The following is a 20,065-nucleotide window of genomic DNA, read 5'->3' as shown; positions in this document are numbered from 1 at the left end:
AGATATTTATGTCCTTACATAACCCAGACGACGGTTAAATCAGTTTATTTCATTCTGTTTCTCTCCACAGGTTATCGTTACATCGGCTTGAGGAACGAGAAGAATCAGTCTCTGATTCTACCAGCCGTGTTCGTCTACATTGAAGTCAAAGATTACGTCCCCGACACGTTTGCAGGTCCAAACTTTGACAGTTTTTCTAAAAACTGACCAGTCTGAAAGCCCAAATGTCTCATTAATTTCATTATACAAACAAATCACTGATATTTCTTTGTTCATTCAATATTTTTTTCAAGTGTTTATTGTTTAAGTGGTTAATTCCACCCAAAATGCTAGGTTTTCTTCAAATATTTGTAGTTTAAGTGATTTATTTCACCCAAAATACTAGTTTTTATTCAAGTATTTATAGTTTTACTGGTTTATTCTAAATGAAATACTAGATTTCTCCAAGTATTTATAGTTTAAGTTATTTATTACAACCAAAATACTAATTTTTCTCCAAATATTTGTAGTTTAAATGGTTTATTCCAAACAAAATGCAAGTTTTTCTGCAAGTATTTATAGCTATAGTGGTTTATTCCTCCCAAAATACTAGATTTTCTCCAAATATTTAGAATTTAACTGTTTTATTCCAAACAAAACACTAGTTTTTCTTCAAGTATTTATGGCTTAAGTGGCTTATTCCGTCCAAAATACTAGTTTTAATTTGAGTATTTATAGTTTTATTGATTTATTCCATGGCTGCTCAGTGGAGTAGTGGTTAGGACTTTCGCCTTGCAGCAAGAAGATCCCCGGTTCAAATCCCGGCTTTCCTGGGATCTTTCTGCATGGAGTTTGCATGTTCTCCCTGTGCATGCTGGGTTTTCTCCGGGTACTCCGGCTTCCTCCCACAGTCCAAAAACATGCTGAGGTTAATTGGTTACTCTAAATTGTCCGTAGGTGTGTATGTGAGTGTGATTGTGTATCTGTATATGTAGCCCTGTGACAGACTGGTGACCTGTCCAGGGTGTCCCCTGCCTTCACCCGAGTCAGCTGGGATAGACTCCAGCACCCCCCATGACCCTAGTGAGGATAAAGCAGTGTATAGAGAGAATGGATGGTTTATTCCACCCAGAATACTAGCGTGTCTCCTACTGGCAGACACATCGCTATGTAGACGTGCACAAGGAGTCATATACTGTAAAATAAGCTTTAGATATTTAAACATCCGGAACTATTGCTAAAGTTCTGATTTTTTAAGGTTATTAAAAGTTATGAGATAATTGCAGGGCTCCAGACTGCGACTAAAATTTGAGACAGAGCGAGTAAATTTTTCATCTATTCGTGCATGTGCGACCAGTAAACTTACCGATTTGTTAAAAATTATTATTGAATATTTTTTGTTACCGACAATCTTCTGCTCCACACTTCAGCCCAGTAGACAGTAATGCACAAATCAGCTGGTTAACCGACATTAACTCCAAAAGAAGGAGAAAGGAAACGAACATCAAAGAAGAAGAAGGCGGGCCAATGTGTGTGAGAGCAGGGGGTGAAGGCCGGTGAAGCTCCTGATGTTTCACAAAGCCTTTAATTACATTCAGCCTTATTTTGAACACAAATTCACCTTTCTGTCCTTCCCTCCTTTCTTGTCCTCATTCCAGCTGCTTCTAAGTTTAGACACATCCTTTACTAGACAGCAACAGCTGGAACCGTTTTCTTTCATCTTGACGGGAATTTTTGGACTTTTCGGCAGCGTCTTTGTCATTTCAAGAAACTGCTTCTTAGAGAACCACTTCCTGTGCCGCTGGAATGGTGACACAATAAAAGCCCGCAACATTAAAAATACATCTTCAAAATAAAAGCTTGGAGGAAGCTTGGAGGGGTTATTTTTTTAACACTAGCAAAATAAAGGCTTGTCAAAAGTGATGAACTGATCAACAGACCTATATAACAGTAATTTACACACAATTTGGTATCCATACACAACATGCAGATGCATAACACATGCCTGCGCTCAGCACAAGGTTATTTTTTATGAAAGATTTCATCCGTCTGAAATTATACATCAGCTGAGCAGCCTTGGTGGAGCACTGTGCTCTGAGTGCTTTTCTTGTTCAGTTGTGTCAACTGCTGCATTATAAAATGTGAATTGAAAACATAGTTTCTGCATTTATTGTTCAAGTATTTATCAGTAATACAGTGAAAATGAGAGGAAAATGTGAATATTTACTCAATTTTTGTGTGCGCCCCTAAATTTTGTGCTTGCGCTCCTAAAATTTAAAGTTAGAGGCCACTGTGCTCCGAGGAAAAAAGTTAGTCTGGAGCCCTGAATTTAAATCACATAACATCAGCAGACATTTCTGTCCAAAGAGTCCTTTATTCTGCTCAGTTCAGTTAAAACTTCAAGCTGCTTACATCCAGACTTTAGTTCCTTTATTTTGACTTCAGGTTGAGATTTAGTCTTAGATGTTTAAAAAAAATCACTAAAATTCAGAAGTACTTGATTAAATAGTGTTAATATGTGTCCGTGGAGGAACGACAACTGTGGAAACAAGGGTCAGAAATAAAATGTTTGCTCAAAAACATATTAATTAAATCCTTTATTTCTGTAAATTAACAAAACAGCGAAAAAATTTAGAGTCAAAAATGTTTTAAAACCTGTCATTTTTTACATCATTTGTAAAACTCCAACGGCACGTTACTGCTCTTTCTCCATATTTCCTCCAGATGTGATCGAGGCTCTTTCCAACCCCATCAGATACGTGAACCTCCTGGAGCAGAGGTCGAAACAGCTGGCAGCTCTGACTGGTGAGGACGGGGAGGAGGACACTCAGACGCAGGTCAGTTTCTACTTCATTTAGACTTTATCTTCACAGTTAAACGTTTTCCTGAAAGTCTTCTTGGTGTCGGTTTCCAGGATGAAGTCGAAAACAACGTCGAGAGGAAGAACGATCTAAAGCCAGCTCCACTGGAGAATGGACTGAGTCCCACCTCTGGACCTGCAGGCCACACCCCCATCGCCACAACACCGAAAGCTTCTACAGCCAATCAGCAAGCAGCTACGACAGGTAAATGTGGCATTAGAGGGTAAATGTAGTGTTAGAGGGTAAATATAGTATTAGAGGGTAAGTGTAGCATTAGAGGGTAAATGTAGTATTAGAGGGTAAATGTGGTATTAGAGGGTAAGTGTAGCATTAGAGGGTAAATGTAGTATTAGAGGGTAAATGTAGTATTAGAGGGTAAATGTGGTATTAGAGGGTAAATGTAGTATTAGAGGGTAAATGTGGTATTAGAGGGTAAGTGTAGCATTAGAGGGTAAATGTAGTATTAGAGGGTAAATGTAGTATTAGAGGGTAAATGTAGTGTCAGAGGGTAAATGTAGTATTAGAGGGTAAGTGTAGCATTAGAGGGTAAATGTAGTATTAGAGGGTAAATGTAGTATTAGAGGGTAAATGTGGTATTAGAGGGTAAATGCAGTATTAGAGGGTAAATGTAGCGTTAGAGGGTAAATGTAGTATTAGAGGGTAAATGTGGTATTAGAGGGTAAATGTAGTATTAGAGGGTAAATGTAGTGTTAGAGGGTAAATGTAGTATTAGAGGGTAAATTTAGTATTAGAGGGTAAATTTAGTATTAGAGGGTAAACGTAGTGTTAGAGGGTAAATGCAGTGTTAGAGGGTAAATGTAGCGTTAGAGGGTAAATGTAGCGTTAGAGGGTAAATGTAGTATTAGAGGGTAAATGTAGTATTAGAGGGTAAATGTAGTATTAGAGGGTAAACGTAGTATTAGAGGGTAAATGTAGTATTAGAGGGTAAATGTAGTGTTAGAGGGTAAATGTAGTGTTAGAGGGTAAATGTAGTGTTAGAGGGTAAATGTAGCGTTAGAGGGTAAATGTAGTGTTAGAGGGTAAATGCAGTGTTAGAGGGTAAATGTATTAGATGGTAGGGTGTACTGAGGCTCCAACAGATGTATAAAACCTGTTTTCTCTCCATGATGTCAGTAAATGTAGATCAGCTGTAGTTCCTGGTTGTTTCACCAGATGGAGCCTCCTCCTGTTTAATCCTGTAGAGACCAAAGGAGGCGTCACTCAGACTACAGTTCATGTTAAAGCAGAGAGCATTGTGGGAGTTTAGCTACCAATGGGCACCATGACAAAGACTTCCGTGGAGATTAATGACTCCGAGTGTCATTTTTAACCATTTGGTTTCTCATCTATCTCATTTTAATGACTATGTGTCTTGTTTTGTAATTTTGTGACTTGCTTACTTATTTTTTTAGTGTTTTGTGTCTCTCTTTATAATCCTTTCTCAGATTTTTGTTATATTATGTCTGTCTTGTTTCAATAATTCTGTGTTTAGTTTTCTCATTTTGTTTCTGTCATTTGCATCTCATTTTTGTCAGGTTGTGTGTGACTGATCATTTGTTTCATTTTGCATCAATTTTTTTTTCATTTTTGGTCTTGTTTTTGTGATTCTGTGTCGTGGTTTTGTCGTTTTCTTTGTTGTTCTTATTTTTGTCATTTTGTGTGTCATTCTAGACTGCAGACTGTTCATGTTATCAAGCAGAGAGCATTGTGGGAGTTTAGCTAGTAACGGGCACCATGACAAAGACTTCTGTGGAGGTTAATGACCTCCGACGTTTAAGATAAACTAAGATTTACCAGCATTTGTATAGTCTCGTAACATGTCTAACAGAACCACAATGGTAGCCCAAATCATGCATGTGTCACTAAAGCTGCAGCATCAGAATAGTATGAATGTCCTCTAGACTTAATTAGCATCAGCAGTTCATCAAATATTGATTGAATATGGGTTATTGATTGTGTAAATTACTTACATCTGTGTGAAAATGCCTTGATCAGATCTGGAGATCCCTGTTCAAACATGCTGTTCAACACTTGTGTCAATATATGTCAATAAAATCTGGCACAATGACAAGGACATATTTTATTTTAACTGTGGAAATACTATTTGTTCCATTGTTACTGAAGCTGATTTTCTCTTTTCTGTATTTTAGAATCGGCCAAACCAGCAGCAAAGACAGAAGATCTGGTGTTAAGTGTTTTGATTGGTCAGTTTTTACATGATTGTTTCTTTTTTTTATGTGTGATGATAATTTATCCAACTGCAGCCACTTAGGGGACAAGATTTGGGTTCGTTTTGGTTCATTTTGCTTATATCCACTCATTCCGTAAGCTAAATATTTAGTTTTAGATGAAAACTTGCAGAGACAAGCTGTTGTTGTTCATTACAAGACACTGACAGCTCATGGATGGATGTTTTACAGGTGGTAAAGTCATTTTTTTTAAGGAGTGCAGAGCTGCTTTTCACATTTCTGCACAGAGATTGGTGCAGAATAAAACTGCAGTGGGTTACAAAGCCTCTTTAGTCATCAATATATGTCGTTTAGCATCCAGTACATTATGCTAATGCACCTGAACGCACCGTCAGTGATGTTAGTTGGGTTTATCAGGTGTTTGGGGTCTTTGAACATCACATATTAGCACCCAGATGACCCACCGGGGGAAGATGAAGCCACCCACAGTTATCTATTACATAAAATATCGACATGTCTGTCAAAACACAGCTTTTAATGTGACTCACACGGATCTGAAACAATAATGTCGACATTAAAACACCCACTGAAGTCCTGTCAGCTGCCCACAGCTTCCTCCCGTCAGATTCTTTCCTTTCACTTGAATCAAAACCCGCAGCAGAAACGATTAGCGGCGAGCAGATTTATGCAGAGCAGCAGTAAGTTCATTAAAACAGGATCTGATGATAAATTATGTTCTCTGTTCTTTAACACGTCCAACAGATCGACTGTTTCACTCAGATTCCAGGTTTTTAAGGTGGAATTATTTGTATAAAAGCTTCTCTGGTTGAATCCTTTTATTGTGAAAAGCTCTGGCTTGCACGCCTTCTTGTAGTGGTCTTATGAGTCGTGAAATTTTTCTTCACTGAACTTGAGAAGATTTGTTTAAAATAGTATAAAAAATTAAGTTAAAGCTCATAGAAAGCCACTACAGACTGTTGTGGAAGTTCAGCGAGGATGAGGAGGCCAACAAAAGGAGACACACTGGAGAAATAGGTGACTTATGTTGTGAGTAAAGTTGACTGATATCAAGAGAAGTGACACCAACAGAGCAGCAGTTCATGTAAGTAACACCAGCATCAGTTCTGAGGATTCTCTCTGGTCTTTGGGTTTAGATTGTAGTTGAGAGAAGGTCAGATTTAGATTACAGACCATTACGTAGACAGCTAGTCTGCTTAGTCACATCAGAATAGACAATATCTAACCTTGACCAGAGCAGAGAGTCCTTCATCTTCCTCCTACAGCCTGTCAGAAGATAATTTGGGATAACGTCGGTTAACAGCTGCAAGGAGATTCCTTAGTGAGGGGAAAGAGTTATTTCTCCTTCACACAGACAGGAAGTAGAGTTTCTTCTTCATTTAATGTTGAGAAATTCTTTAAATTTCTAATTCAATTTTAACGAGAGTCAGTAAAAAAAAACGATCTGTGAAGCTGGTCCTGGTTGCAGTGAGATAAATTATCTTTGTGTCTGGATTCAGTATTTATCTTTGGATTGTTTTTGATTCTGGTTTTAAAAAAGAAGCAATCAGCATTTAATTTCACAAAGACGGAAAGCAAATTTCCACCTTTTCTGTTTCTCAAACAACAAAAGAGTCTTTTGGAGTTTTGTTGGTACGTTTGCCTCCATCGTAGCTAAACCTGATGAGTTTTGTGAATTCTCATTTCATTCAACTCGTGATTTAAATCAAAAGTGGCATGGTTGGCAGGTTGGAAAACAGAATTCAAACACAACAAAGTCATTAACATCTATGAGTGAAACTTCACTTTTATTTCTGTAAAAATCTGATTTTATTGTTGGCTTTTACAGGACAGTCTGGTAGTTTAAGTGAATTATTCTGTAAGAGTGTTAGAATCATCTGTTCATTAGTGTTTGTCAATTGAAGCTTCACAAAATATGACATTTATAATCTGTTAAATTACAATACCAACTAAAATTGACCCTAAACAGTCTTTAATTGTAGATATGTTGTTAATAATTTGTGTTTTCAATCTCTAAAATGGTTTGAAAGTAGAAAGTAGGCATTTATTTACTACAGCTAAATGAAAAAAGATGCTGATGTTTCACAGTTTAGGTCCAAACAGAAGCTGCAGTTTCACGGCTGTGCTCTGAGGACAGTAAATAAAGTCTAATAAATGACATTAAACTTCACCTCAGTGGTCTCAGCTTCAGCAGAAACAGGAAGCTCTTCCTGTCCAGTAACGACAGAGTTTTCTGTGGTCTGTGGTTCTGACAGACGTCCCGGTTTACTCCATGGAGGCTCTGCAGCAAACCAAAGTTTACCAGAAGGAGCAGCGACGGCAGTTCAAGGAGCTGAAGGAGTTGGTGAGAAGGCACCAGAAGAAAACCTCCGAACTGCTGCGAGAGTTCAACAACAAGTACAAGAAGACGGCCCGGCAGTGCAGCAAGAGCAGGTGCACAAACAAATAAACAAACACACTGTGGTGTCTCTGTGACGGCCACCGTTTGTTCTCCACGTTTCACTCTGAAGTTGAGTTGACAGGAAAAATTTAAAACCACCGAGGATATTTTTAGTCAGATTGTCCCCAACTGGTACTGTTCAGTGTTTCCTTAGATAAATCTGTTATTTGAGTTGGACAAAAATACTAAAAGCTGCAGGGAAAATAGTCTTTTTTTCTGATTAGCGGAGTAGTTTTAAGATTTAATTTTGCATGTTCTGATGAGAAAATGGTTCAGTTTATCCAACTGTGCACCAAAGGTTCACCTGGTGTTAAATTCTCAACCTGGTCAGGTGTGACTTTAAAGGACAATGATCCAATGATGACCAGTTACAGTCCTTTGACTACAAAATCCCACCTTAGAATACAGATTTATACCACAAACACAAGAAAAAGACAAAAAAAAACCTTCTGCTGGATGCTGCAGGTCAGTTAAAGCTGGAGCCTGAATGTTCACAACTTCACCATTTGTTGTCTGAGAAAAAAGATAGATAGATAGATAGACAGACAGATAGGCAGGCAGACAGACAGACAGACAGACAGACAGATAGATAGATAGATATTTTGGTGCACAACCTTCAGGAAAACTGAAGTTGTCTTAAGCAGGGAGCAGTTATAACTCAGCTACCAATGAAAGTACTAGACATTAGCTATAAAATGTTTCATGAAACGGCCTTTTCTAATAAAATACAGAATCTAGTTTGTATGAAAATGACCATAGTTTCATGGATGTGACCTAATAACGGTGATTAATATATAAAGAGTCACTCATCAGAACATCAGAATCTTACTTTAATTATCAGATATTTGTATCTTCTTTCTTTTTTTTTCTTCCCTGGTATTTCTGTGGTTTGTCTACAGATTTGGACACAGCTCAGATTTATTAGGAGTTTTGTCTGCAAACTCACAAAAGCCAAAGAGCTGAAGAGAATAATGCAAACAGTGATTTTGGGTTAGGGTTAACCCTATCTGCAATGAGGATTTGGTTGTAAATGTTCACAGCGTTTTAGGATCAGGCTAATTCCTGGGTGGGTGAATCTGGGTTCGTTTTGGCGGTTTGATCAATATTTGTGCTGTAATTCTGTCACTTTAAGATGCATTTTTAAACTGACTTTTTTTTTTTGCACAGTTATTTTTATTTGCTGTGGTTGTTGTCGTTGACATAGCGTTATATCACGTATAAAATTTTCAGTTTTACTTCAACACAACTGATGGCACAGTTTACCCCGACATATTTTCTCCAAAGGTTCCGTTCACCCCAGTTGAGACAAGAAAACACTTTTTTTTTCGGAAAACCATATTTTGACAACAGATTATTTTAGATACCAACCAGTTATTCCCAGTGATGCCCCACATCTTAAAGTATATGTACAATTTTATCTTTAGTGTCACGCCTCCAAGTTTCACCTCACTCTCCTCTACGTACAAAAAACAATTGACCACATGACCATCTGTGGGGTTTTTTCCCCTATGTGTTAAAGAAAGGGGAAGATCTTTAAAGTGAACATTTGAAATCTGTGTTTCAGGGCGTCTGGTTCAGACAACGAGAAAGACGAACGTCTGCAGCAGCTGAGAGACGAGCAGCAGCAGCAGCTTCTGGCTCTGAGGCAGGAACAGTACTACAGTCAGAAATACCTGCAGAGGGAGCACATCAAGACGGTGAAGGCCAACGCCAAATTACCTTATTTACAGTCCCTGTTCTGTTGCATCGAGTTTCTTTGACGGAATAACTCTCCCAAAATAAGACAAAATGCTATTGAAGTTTAAGGGCATTTCCTGCTTAGTGGATTTTTTGGTGCCACTTGAAGAGTTTTTAGCCTCACATAATCACAAAAAAAGAATCTTGAGAATTCCAAATTAAAGCAGGTAAAACCCTGATCAACAAAATAACAAAAACAAAAACAAGAATTCACACGTGAGCTCTGAGTTTGGATGTTTGAAGCCGAGTTCACAGCACCAGTAGTTAGTTTTAGTTGCATAAGCTCCTGTTTGAAGGGAACTCAGTGTTATTTTTTTAACATAAATGTGGAATCTTGTTTTTTCCTCCAGCTGACAGAACGTCTCACCAGTCTGGCCGAGGAGGGTCACAACACCCAGATGAAGAAACTCAAAGACATCTGTGACAAGTAAGATGGAAATCTGGGACTGAAATCTCTCAGGACTGAAGAATCACGGCGTTAAATCTGTTTTTAAAACGACGGCAGCTTGAAGAATGTTTCAATGAAGCTTCAGATTTACACAGAGCAAATCAGGGATTCTGCACATTTACGGGTTTATAATTTCATTTTTTGGGGTCTATTAGAATACCTTTAGATCCCTAATTATTGAAAAAATACAATATTTTTCTCCTGATGTACATTGCTGCAGAAGCTAATTAATTTTGCAATTTCAGTTAACTTTTTCTAAAACAATGCTTCAAAATGTGCACAGAAATATGTCATGGAAGCCTTACTAATGTCTGAACTATGTGCACAGATGTTTAACCCTCCCGTTGTCTTCATTAAGGCCACCAAAAAATAATGTTTTCTTGTCTAAAAATAATCAGAAAAATCAGCAAAAAAAATCCCCAAATTTCTGAAAATCTCCAAAACTTTCCGGAAGAAAATTCCAATAATTCCTTTAAAATTTCGCTGCATTTAGTTGATTTTTTGTGTGAATATTCTTAAAGAAATGTTTGTTTTTTAATTTCTTTTTTCACCAAAAAATGTTCAAAAATGTTGAGAATGTGGACATCAAAAGTTTCACTGTGAAAATATATTTTTTCCCAAATTATTAAACCTTAAAACGGATCAATTTGACCCGCAGGACGACAGGAGGGTTAATATACACAAAAGCAATAACAAACCAGCATCATACGCTCTCTTTACCGGAGCAGTTTTTAGGCGTTTTTATGTTCCTGTCTCATTTTTCTTCAGTGTGGTTCAGTTTTTTTCACTGCAATCTACCGTCTCTGTGGAAACAAAACAACATGAAGAAAGAGAGAGAACTCAGAAATGTCAGTAGGACTCAGAAGGACAGAAAACATGAAGAAAAAGAAGAAAACTAAAGTTGGATTCCGTTCATAATTTTTTTTCTAAATGAAAAACCTGAATGTCCAAACGTGTCCAACGTTTTCCAGGTGTTACTGACGCTAGGAAGAAAACCCACATACTATAGATATTTAATTATTTAAATTTTTATTTACTTTCTGTTTCTGTTCAGCTGAAAAGTCCATGAATTCTCGCCATGTGACTGTTTGTCAGGGCTGAGCCACCAGTACCTTCAAGTGCAGACTTTTTAATTTTTAGGTTCAAATTAATGTTTTATTTTTGGCAGATTTTTAAATAAGACATACAGAATTCTGTGAATTTGATGAAAAACATTATTTTGGTTTGAAGTTTCCCCCTGTCGCACTGATAAATTGCCAATTTTTTTCTCTTTTTAAAGTTTTTGGCTGATAACTGCTGTAATTATATGGATTTTTTAATTATATGAAGTTTAAAAAACACTAAATATCACTGAAGCTTGTATTTGTACACAGATTTTGTCCTTGACCTGGTTCACTTTTTAAAATGTGTAATACTTTCCATTGTTTTATTCGTGGAGGTCTCTCTGTAAGACTTTCACCAGAAACAGCTCAGAAAACACAGCAGCAGGTATTTTTACTCGTCCAACGTTCGCTCTGATCTTTCCTCCTGATGCTGCTTCAGGGAGAAGAAGGAGCTGAAGAGGCAGATGGATCGAAGGAGAACAGAGAAGATCAACCAGGCCAAGACCAAAGAGAAACATCTGGCAGAGGAGTACGATCCATAAACTCACAAACACGGCAGCATTTACCCACATCAGCATCCATCCATCCCCCGATCCATCCAGTTCCTCCGTCAGAGAGAAAAATCTTTACTCTAAACCCAGCCGAGCTCAGCCCTTCTGTCTGTTTGTTTCCAGGGAGAAGATCGAGATCAATAAGTCCTACGTCAATGAAGTCGTCCAGAACATAAAGCGGGTGAGTTTTCTCTAAACTGGAATCTAAAATATGAACATGTTGTGGCTGCAGCACCGCCGTCACCATAAAACGCTTCATAAAAGTCTCTGATTGTTTTTATCTTCAGCTCGAGGAAACTCAGACGAAACGCCACGAGCAGCTGGTGGAGCAACACAACGAGCTGCTGCAGGAGATACAGGACCAGAAACCAAAGGTGAAGCCCAAATTAATGCCTAAGCCCCGCCAACTATTGGTGTTATGGTGGATTTTTACCTGATAAATAGGGGTTTTTTTGGCCAAAAGTGACATAAACAAGTCACTCAAGTTGGTCAGACATAGTGTGTTAAACATGTTGATGATGTATTTCTTGTTTTTTTCCTCCCATTTTACTAAAATAATGTCAAAATGTTGGTGTGAAATCTACATCATTTACAGATAAGCACCACCAAATTTTAATTTATGGTGAATTTTATGTCATCAGTAGGTTCTTTGTGGCTAAAAAGGACAAACAAGTGACAAGAGTTGGTAAGACATTGTGTTAAACATGTTAATGATAAATTTATTGTTTTTTCTGTTTTACTAAAAAAGAATGTCAAAAGGTTGCCTCAAGTCTACATCATTTACAGCTAAGCCCCAAAATTTTGATATGTGGGGACTCTTACATCACCAATAGGTTTCTTGTAGCTAAAAAAAAAAAGAAAAAAAAGAGACATAAACAAGTAAAGACATTGTGTTGAACATGTTAATGATAAATTTATTGTTTTTTTAAAAATAGTTTTGCTAAAAATGATAAAAATTATTCATATCCTTTGAAATTAGTGCCTGTTTTTGGGAAAATGCTGCTTCTGTGTAGTTCCAAATGCTCCAGCTAATGTCTACCAAGAAATGTCTACCATGTTCTACCATGTTCTAATACGTTATAAAGTGAGAACGTCTGATGCAGAAGTTTTCTAGTCAGCTGTTGGTTGGTTCTAAGTCATGGGTGAAACCAAAGAGATCAGAACGTAGAGTGATTTTGGTAAAATTTCACAGTTTTTGGGTTAGATTTGGTGAAGATTCCTGATGTGAAAGGCCCCACACAGTTCAACATAGTTGGAAAGTTCAAATTTTGCAGATTGTTTTCCTGTTTTCCTGTTTTGGACTGATAAATGGTGTAAGTTAAAAACCTACAGAGTGATACGAAGAAGTCTTTAAGATCTGGAGATCAACACAAAGAGGAACAAAATTCCAGTTGAGGCTTGCAGAAGGACTGTTAGCTATAATTAGAACTGTTAGATTGATCACTAAGAAAGAGCAGGAATAATTTTGCACACTTAAAGTAAAAATGTATAAAAACTGGTTAAAATTCATTATTAACATCTCTGACACAACATCCCACTGTCTCCTGTTGCTTGTTTCAGCCTGAAGACACGTTTTCCCAAACAAAGATTCACTCTGAATCTCAGCTTTCACATAACTGTGAATCATTTGGAGCCTACCTGTACAAATGTAAACACTGTCTTTCAGTTTGTTGCCTTACTTTTGGTCTTTCTTTGCTGAAACGCTCCGCTTTGCCTACTTTCATGCTCGGTCGCGCTGCACAGCGAGAACTTTGTGGAGCGCTGAGCTCCAAGCTGCTGCTGCCGTCTCTGGTTCAACACCCACACAGCTCGGCGCTGACGTCAGCGTTCGGCGTTTGAATGATGCAACGTGCCCTCTGGCAGCCATCTTAGAGCTGCTAAACTGTTGGCAGTAATGGCCGACAACAGCTGGTTGCTTCTCTAAATGTGCGTCCCATCTGTCCCACCAGTAGGAGCCCAACAAAGCGAGTGTGTGTTGTTTTTAACTGGATGGATGAGTCACTCGCTAGCTCACCGAATCTGGGTTTCTCAACTTGTTAGCGCCACAAAACATCAGCAAAGATCTGAAAATGACGAGGCATCTGCAGAGATGTTTCCTGGAGGTGGCAGGATGGGGACACTGGGAATGTTGGGAAAACCAGAAGACGTAGCTGGATTTTAGTTCATTTTGTTATTCTTACACTGTTGTTACATCGAGGCTTTTGAACAGCTATGTCAGCATTAGAGTTAAGAATTCACAGGATAATATATTTGGTTTCTTAATTATCTGATGTGAACAAATTAATATGAAACAGTTTATATTTTTGTCTATTTGTTTGTATAAGAGTCATAAACTTGGTGCACTGTTAGAAATACCCATATGATAAATTAAAGACGCATCCAGAGTTCATTTAGGATTACAGTATTTATAATTTTATCCATGTTGGATGATAATTTATGGTTCAATGCAGTCAGTTTTCACTGTGACTCGACTACCTGTAACCATTTTCTAAGTGATTATTTTATTAACTAGAGGTCTGTAACACACCCAGTAATGTCACTGCTGAGCCTGTCCTCAAACCAAAAACGACCACATAGGTCGTCTGTACACGCCCGTATTACGACCCAGTGTTACGTTTTGACTATGCGACCTCTGGCGGTTGAGTAAATATCGACACTCTGGAGTCGCAGGTGAAACGTCATCATGAACAAACTTTTATCTAACACTATCCCTGTCCCTATCCCTAACCCTAACCTTAACCATAACCTTAAAAACGTGTTGGGAAAGTGAGAAAAAAGCCGTTTTGCGACGGAAAAGTCGTTTCGCGAATTAAATCCCGTAATGCATTCGTTTTCCCCGTAGGGGCGCAAACGTTCATACGACCGCATAGGTCGTATTCCGGTGCACGGTGCAAACGACCGATGCGGTCGTATGAATTGGAGGACAGGTTGCACTGCTCCAAATATGCTGCTGTGGAATGAAGAAATCTGTGCAATAGAGAAAGATAATATGACAGAAAAGGCTTTAGACTTCCGTAAACCAATCAACTTTCTACAGTAAAGCAATATCCAGCAGCTAATGACTTACCTGCAGCTGATAAAGTGTCACAGCTGTCTGAGGTTAGGAAAAGCAAACAGTGTCATTCACTGTCAGCTCCTGTTCCATCCTGGCTCCATGTTGGGTATAATTTACAAATGTATGGATCTTGAAGCCGTCTGATGCTGCAGGTGTTAAATTAACTCAGAGGAAGTATTCCTAAACAGCTGGAAGCAACCGACTGACCTCAAGTCTGAACACTGTAAGGTCTGTGTGCCGTTTTCATCAACTAAAGACACAGAGTCTTGTGTACTTATTTGTTGTGCTTTATGACATTTTCCAAGTAATGGAATAAGTATTACGGCTTCTAGATTTCTAATAGAAAGTCCCTAGTCTTCCAATCTCCAACACAAACAGTATCAGATACTTAATCATCTATTGGACAGCCAAAACATCAGTAATCATAGATGGAGGATTCTATTTGGAATCTGGATATAAGACACTTGCCAATAATGTAAAGAAATTCTTTTTGCTCATTGAGGTCTTTTTTTTTTTCAATAGACGAAAGATCTTAATAACTTCTCTTCTATGAGTACCATTTGAGTTGAAAAAATACTAGACTCCCAGGTCTTCAAGAGAGCGTCCTTGCTTTTTGCTACTGCAAAAGTAAGACGCCTGATCTTTCTAACTTAGAAATCTCACCATCCACCTACTCATATTCGCTGGGTGTCTGACCTGATGAGCTGATTTCACCTTGAAAAGACAAATTTATCTTGGTGCTACACTTCTGTATCAGTGCTGCTAGGATTACATTTATCACCAGCCTCTTACAGTATTCCTAGAATGTATGATATGGACATCTGGAGCCTTTTTACGGCCTACTTTGTTTCATTGTTATAGTTATTAATTTCCTTGTTATAGAATTTTGTACTTGTTTTAGTATAGCTAAATACTACATCTGACAGTTATTACAGCTGCCAGAGGCGATGATGTTGTTTGTTTTGCTGTGATACATGGGTTATCGCCACAGTGCTAAATGAAAAAGAAAAACAAAGTCGTAAAGTGATCTATAATCGGCGTTTTTTTGCTCTTGTGGTTCTGCAGCTGCAGAGCGCCGTGGAAGCAGAGTTCCAGGAGAAGTTCCACTGTTTGCCCGGAGAGATCGAAGAGTTCCTGCAGGACAGGAAGATGGAGGTCAGAGGTCACAGCAAATCCAGACCGTCGACGCCTCACGAAGCTCTTTCTGAGGAGGACTGAAGGGAACGAAGGAATGAACGAATCAGTAAACCGAGGACGGAACTAAACAGAAGGTAGCAGGCTGATGAGGGAGTAAACGATCCAGATAATAAAGACTGTTACTTTCCTTTTTAATGGAAGAGCGCTTTAAGAATTTATTTTTCGACTCCATTATCTTGGCATGAACTTTGCTGTATTTCAGCATTTAATCATTTAGTCTTATTTTCTGTCATTTGTTACTTTGACAGACAACTGAAACCCAACAGTTTGTACTGCATGAAAACTCTATCTATCTATCTATCTATCTATCTATCTATCTATCTATCTATCTATCTATCTATCTGCTCATACATAAACTCGAGGCCTGTCTCTATCTTATATACACATGCAGAGACGTTATACAGCTTTTGCGTTGGTCACAATCAGTGCTAATACACTTATAATCTACCAGTAATCACTGCTGTTTTCTATTATTATCATTCTTCTTTTTCACTCACATTCACACACATTTTAAAGCTGCACTAAACACCCACAGCTAGCTCTGTTTGTTCCAGCTGGAGGTTAATAACTTTGTTCAAAGGCCCCTCAGTGGTGGTAATGATGATGATAATCCACCACATCTTGTTTGTGTCAAACTGGCAAAACAAACCGCAGCTACAAATGTTATTGTTGCATAAGATATGAAGTCGACATCTCTTTCTAACGCTCTGCATCAAAGCTGCATATTTAGAATTAATCTCCTGCAGCCTTAAAGTCTTTATTTTATGCCATCTCTACACTCATTTCTCCACACTCCCTGCAACCCGAGCACACCAGCTCAGTACTTCAAACCAGAAACTGATTCTGAACATAAACAACAATACAGAAAGCTGCAACCTGCAAGCTGACAGAACTGGTTCGGTAGGTTCATTATGTGTGAAACTCCAAAAGTCTGAAGACATGTTATCAGTTCACTGCAGTTTCTAAGTGGAAATGCTCGGCCCTGATGTTGATTATTTTACTTATACATTTTTTTAAAAAGACCACATGAGCATGTTGGCAAGGTGATGTTCACTTCAATAACTTCTTGTATGAATGTCTGAGGACCGGTTTTATTAGCTTGAATTAAAAATGAAACACTTACAGTTGTAAAAATATGCAAGTGTCAAAAACTTGAGAGATTTTACCTCTTCAAATCTGAAACTGTTCCTGATGTAAATTTGGCTGCCAAGTAGTCTTGTTGTGCAGTGATTCTCTGCTCCCAGTGCTCTTGCAACATTTTTAACGCTCCCTGGAAGTCCTGATATTCAGCAACGAGCACTGAATCTCTTAAACTGTGTCTGAATTGTGACCTTTTAACATTTATTTCATTCGAAGAGGCAAATCTGCTGATTTTTGGTTCTTCCACTGTGAAAACTGATGTTTCGTCTGTGGATGGTAGCTGCAGACCCTCCACACTTCACCATGGACACAGAATGTTGCGTTTCCTCACCGTAAAATTTTGATCTCTATTGAGAAACCTCAGCAGTGGTTATAAAAACGTGTGACACAGGTCCACATGTTAATAACACATGACATGTTTTGTCCACACCACAAACAGTCTCTAAACTTGTTGATGAAGCCTCTTTCTTTAGCATTTAGAAACGCGACAGCACTCTCACCATAGCTGTCAGAAAGAAAAACCCTTCAACCCCAGCCTGAGTCTAAACCTCTGAACCGGGGTGCCAAAGTGATTATGTTCACATTTAATGAACTATTTTCTTAAAAATCTTCTTGAACAACCTGAAATTTCTTAAGTTCAATTTCAACAATATTATGCTTAAGTTTATTGTTTACAAATTACAACTTCCAGATCACAGAGTGTCTACAAAGGAACAAAATATTCAGTCATCTGGAACTGAACAATGTAGTATTTTACTTTATGGTCAAAATGACAGAAGTCAGACAAAAAAAAAAAAAAAAGACTAAATGTTACAAAAATGAGACACAAACTGACAAAAACATGAGACAAATGACAAAAGTCAGACAAAAACAAGACAAAAAACCCCAACAAAAACAAGACAAAATATTACAAAAATGAGGCACAAAAAAAACATAAGAACAATCTAGTATTTTACTTTATGATCAAAACAACTTGTCATGGTCTAGAAATGATTTTAAATTTATAGTTTTACTAATTCATAATTTGCAGTTAATGTCTTCTCTGTCGTTTTTACACTTTCCAAAGTCGTCCCATGGGCCGGGTTGAACCCTCTGGTGGGCCAGCTTTGGTCCGCGGGCCGCATGTTGGACACCCCTGCTCTAAACAGAAGTAGTGAGAACCGGTGAGAATGTCCTCAAAACACGAACCTAAATACATGTCCAACGATGTTTGTGTTTTATTATAGAATCATTATTTTATGTTACCTCATTGCATCTACTGTCACATAATATTTCAGTCATTCAGTCATCCAAATTACAGGTAAGATTTTAATGGGGATTAAACCTTTATTGCAAACATTAATGAGAAAGTTGGTGCACTTGTTGTAGAGTGGTTTGGATGAAGAAATCTGTGGGGTGTGAAGAACCGCTGGTACTTTGTTTTACTTTGTACTGAGATCATTCGGGTAGATTGATTTATTGTATTGTTGTTATTTATGTATTTATTAATGAGATGTTGGGAGACAATGGAATCTGAATGGTGATTTTCTGGAATGTTCCTACAAAAAACAAAAGACTGTGAGCTGAAGACATTTATGAGTTTCCGTGGTGTTTAGGGGAAAGAAGAAAGATTTGCACAGAAGGATTTTGGGTAAAAGAACAAAAGTCTTGCAGATCAATCCATTTTTGATGTCTATGTTTTCTGTGCAGGTACGCTCTACAGAGTAATTCTGATCAATTCATTAAAGGGTTGCAAAGGATACAAGATGAAATGTATTGATTTGGATAAATCTTTGATGTTACAAGCGTTATTTTTGACGGGTTTGGTTGGCATCTTTCACTAATAATTTACTTTAATAATTTTGGTAATTGCATTAACATTAATTAAGTGTGTGTAATTTAAGCTTAACTCTTTGTTGAGTAAAAAATAAATTTGAGGCAACTTATTGAAATTGGCTTGAACTTAATTTTTCTCCACATCCTGCTCAACAGTGGAGCAACTTACACACGTGGACAAAATTGTTGGTACCCCTCAGTTAAAGAAGGAAAAACCCACAATTCTCACTGAAATCACTTGAAACTCACAAAAGTAACAATAAATAAAAACTGATTGAAAATTAAATAATCAAAAACAGCCATTACTTTTCAATTGTTGATTAACATAATTATTTAAAAAAACAAACTAATGAAACAGGCCTGGACAAAAATGATGGTACCTCTATAAAAGATTGAAAACTATTTGACCAGAGTGACATGATTAACTCAGGTGTGTCATTTAATTGACATCACAGGTGTTTCCAAACTCATAATCAGTCAGTCTGTCTATTTAAAAGGAGACAAGTAGTCACCCTGCTGTTTGGTGAAAAGGTGTGTACCACACTGAACATGGACAACAGAAAGCGAAGGAGAGAATTGTCCCAGGACATCCGAAAAAAAATGATAGACAAACATCTTAAAGGTAAAGGCTATAAGACCATCTCTAAACAGCTTGAAGTTCCTGTGACAACAGTGGCTCATATTATTCAGAAGTTCAAGACCCACGGGACAGTAGCCAACCTCCCTGGACGTGGCCGCAAGAGGAAAATTGATGACAAATTGAAGAGACGGATCGTTGGAATTGTATCCAAAGAGCCCAGAGCAACCTCCAAAGAAATTAAAGGTGAACTCCAAGGCCAAGGTACATCAGTGTCAGATCGCACCATTCGTCGTTGTTTGAGCCAAAGTGGACTTCATGGGAGACGACCAAGGAGGACACCACTGCTGAAAAAAACTCATAAAAAAGCCAGACTGGAATTTGCAAAAATGCATGTTGACAAGCCACAAAGCTTCTGGGAGAATGTCCTTTGGACAGATGAGACCAAACTGGAGCTTTTTGGTAAGGCACATCAACTCTATGTTCATAGACTCAAAAACCAAGCATACGAAGAAAAGAACACTGTCCCTACGGTGAAACATGGAGGAGGCTCAGTAATGTTTTGGGGCTGCTTTGCTGCATCTGGCACAGGGTGTCTTGAAAGTGTGCAAGGTACGATGAAATCTGAAGACTATCAAGGCATTCTGGAGAGAAATGTGCTGCCTCGTGTCAGAAAGCTTGGTCTCAGTCGCAGGTCATGGGTCTTCCAACAGGACAACCATCCAAAACACACAGCCAAAAACACCCAAGAATGGCTGAGAGAAAAGCGTTGGACTATTCTAAAGTGGCCTTCTATGAGCCCAGATCTGAATCCCATTGAACATATGTGGAAGGAGCTGAAACATGCCATTTGGAGAAGACACCCATCAAACCTGAGACAACTGGAGCTGTTTGCTCATGAGGAGTGGGCCAAAATACCTGTTGACAGCTGCAGAACGCTCATTGACAAATACAG

At 38.1% G+C, this 20,065-nt stretch overlaps 1 protein-coding gene across 1 annotated transcript in view; it reads left to right on the top strand.

Moving 5' to 3' along the window:
* LOC110963958 (1-phosphatidylinositol 4,5-bisphosphate phosphodiesterase beta-1-like) overlaps window positions 1–17,526 on the top strand; it is a 57,587-nt gene extending 40,061 nt beyond the window's left edge. Inside the window, exons 23-33 of the mRNA XM_051959714.1 lie at window positions 71–175; window positions 2,704–2,816; window positions 2,894–3,044; window positions 4,991–5,044; window positions 7,303–7,480; window positions 9,052–9,184; window positions 9,575–9,651; window positions 11,215–11,304; window positions 11,450–11,507; window positions 11,614–11,700; window positions 15,447–17,526. Of these exons, the coding sequence (XP_051815674.1) occupies window positions 71–175; window positions 2,704–2,816; window positions 2,894–3,044; window positions 4,991–5,044; window positions 7,303–7,480; window positions 9,052–9,184; window positions 9,575–9,651; window positions 11,215–11,304; window positions 11,450–11,507; window positions 11,614–11,700; window positions 15,447–15,599 (1,199 nt within the window). The 3' untranslated portion in view covers window positions 15,600–17,526. The remainder of the gene's footprint in view (window positions 1–70; window positions 176–2,703; window positions 2,817–2,893; window positions 3,045–4,990; window positions 5,045–7,302; window positions 7,481–9,051; window positions 9,185–9,574; window positions 9,652–11,214; window positions 11,305–11,449; window positions 11,508–11,613; window positions 11,701–15,446) is intronic.
* The last annotated feature ends 2,539 nt before the right edge of the window (window positions 17,527–20,065 follow it).

Source organism: Acanthochromis polyacanthus, chromosome 15 (assembly GCF_021347895.1).
Source record: "Acanthochromis polyacanthus isolate Apoly-LR-REF ecotype Palm Island chromosome 15, KAUST_Apoly_ChrSc, whole genome shotgun sequence".
Classification (NCBI taxonomy): Eukaryota; Metazoa; Chordata; class Actinopteri; family Pomacentridae; genus Acanthochromis; species Acanthochromis polyacanthus.
Note: the sequence above shows the minus strand (reverse complement) of the source record. Positions and strands in the feature narration are given on the sequence as shown.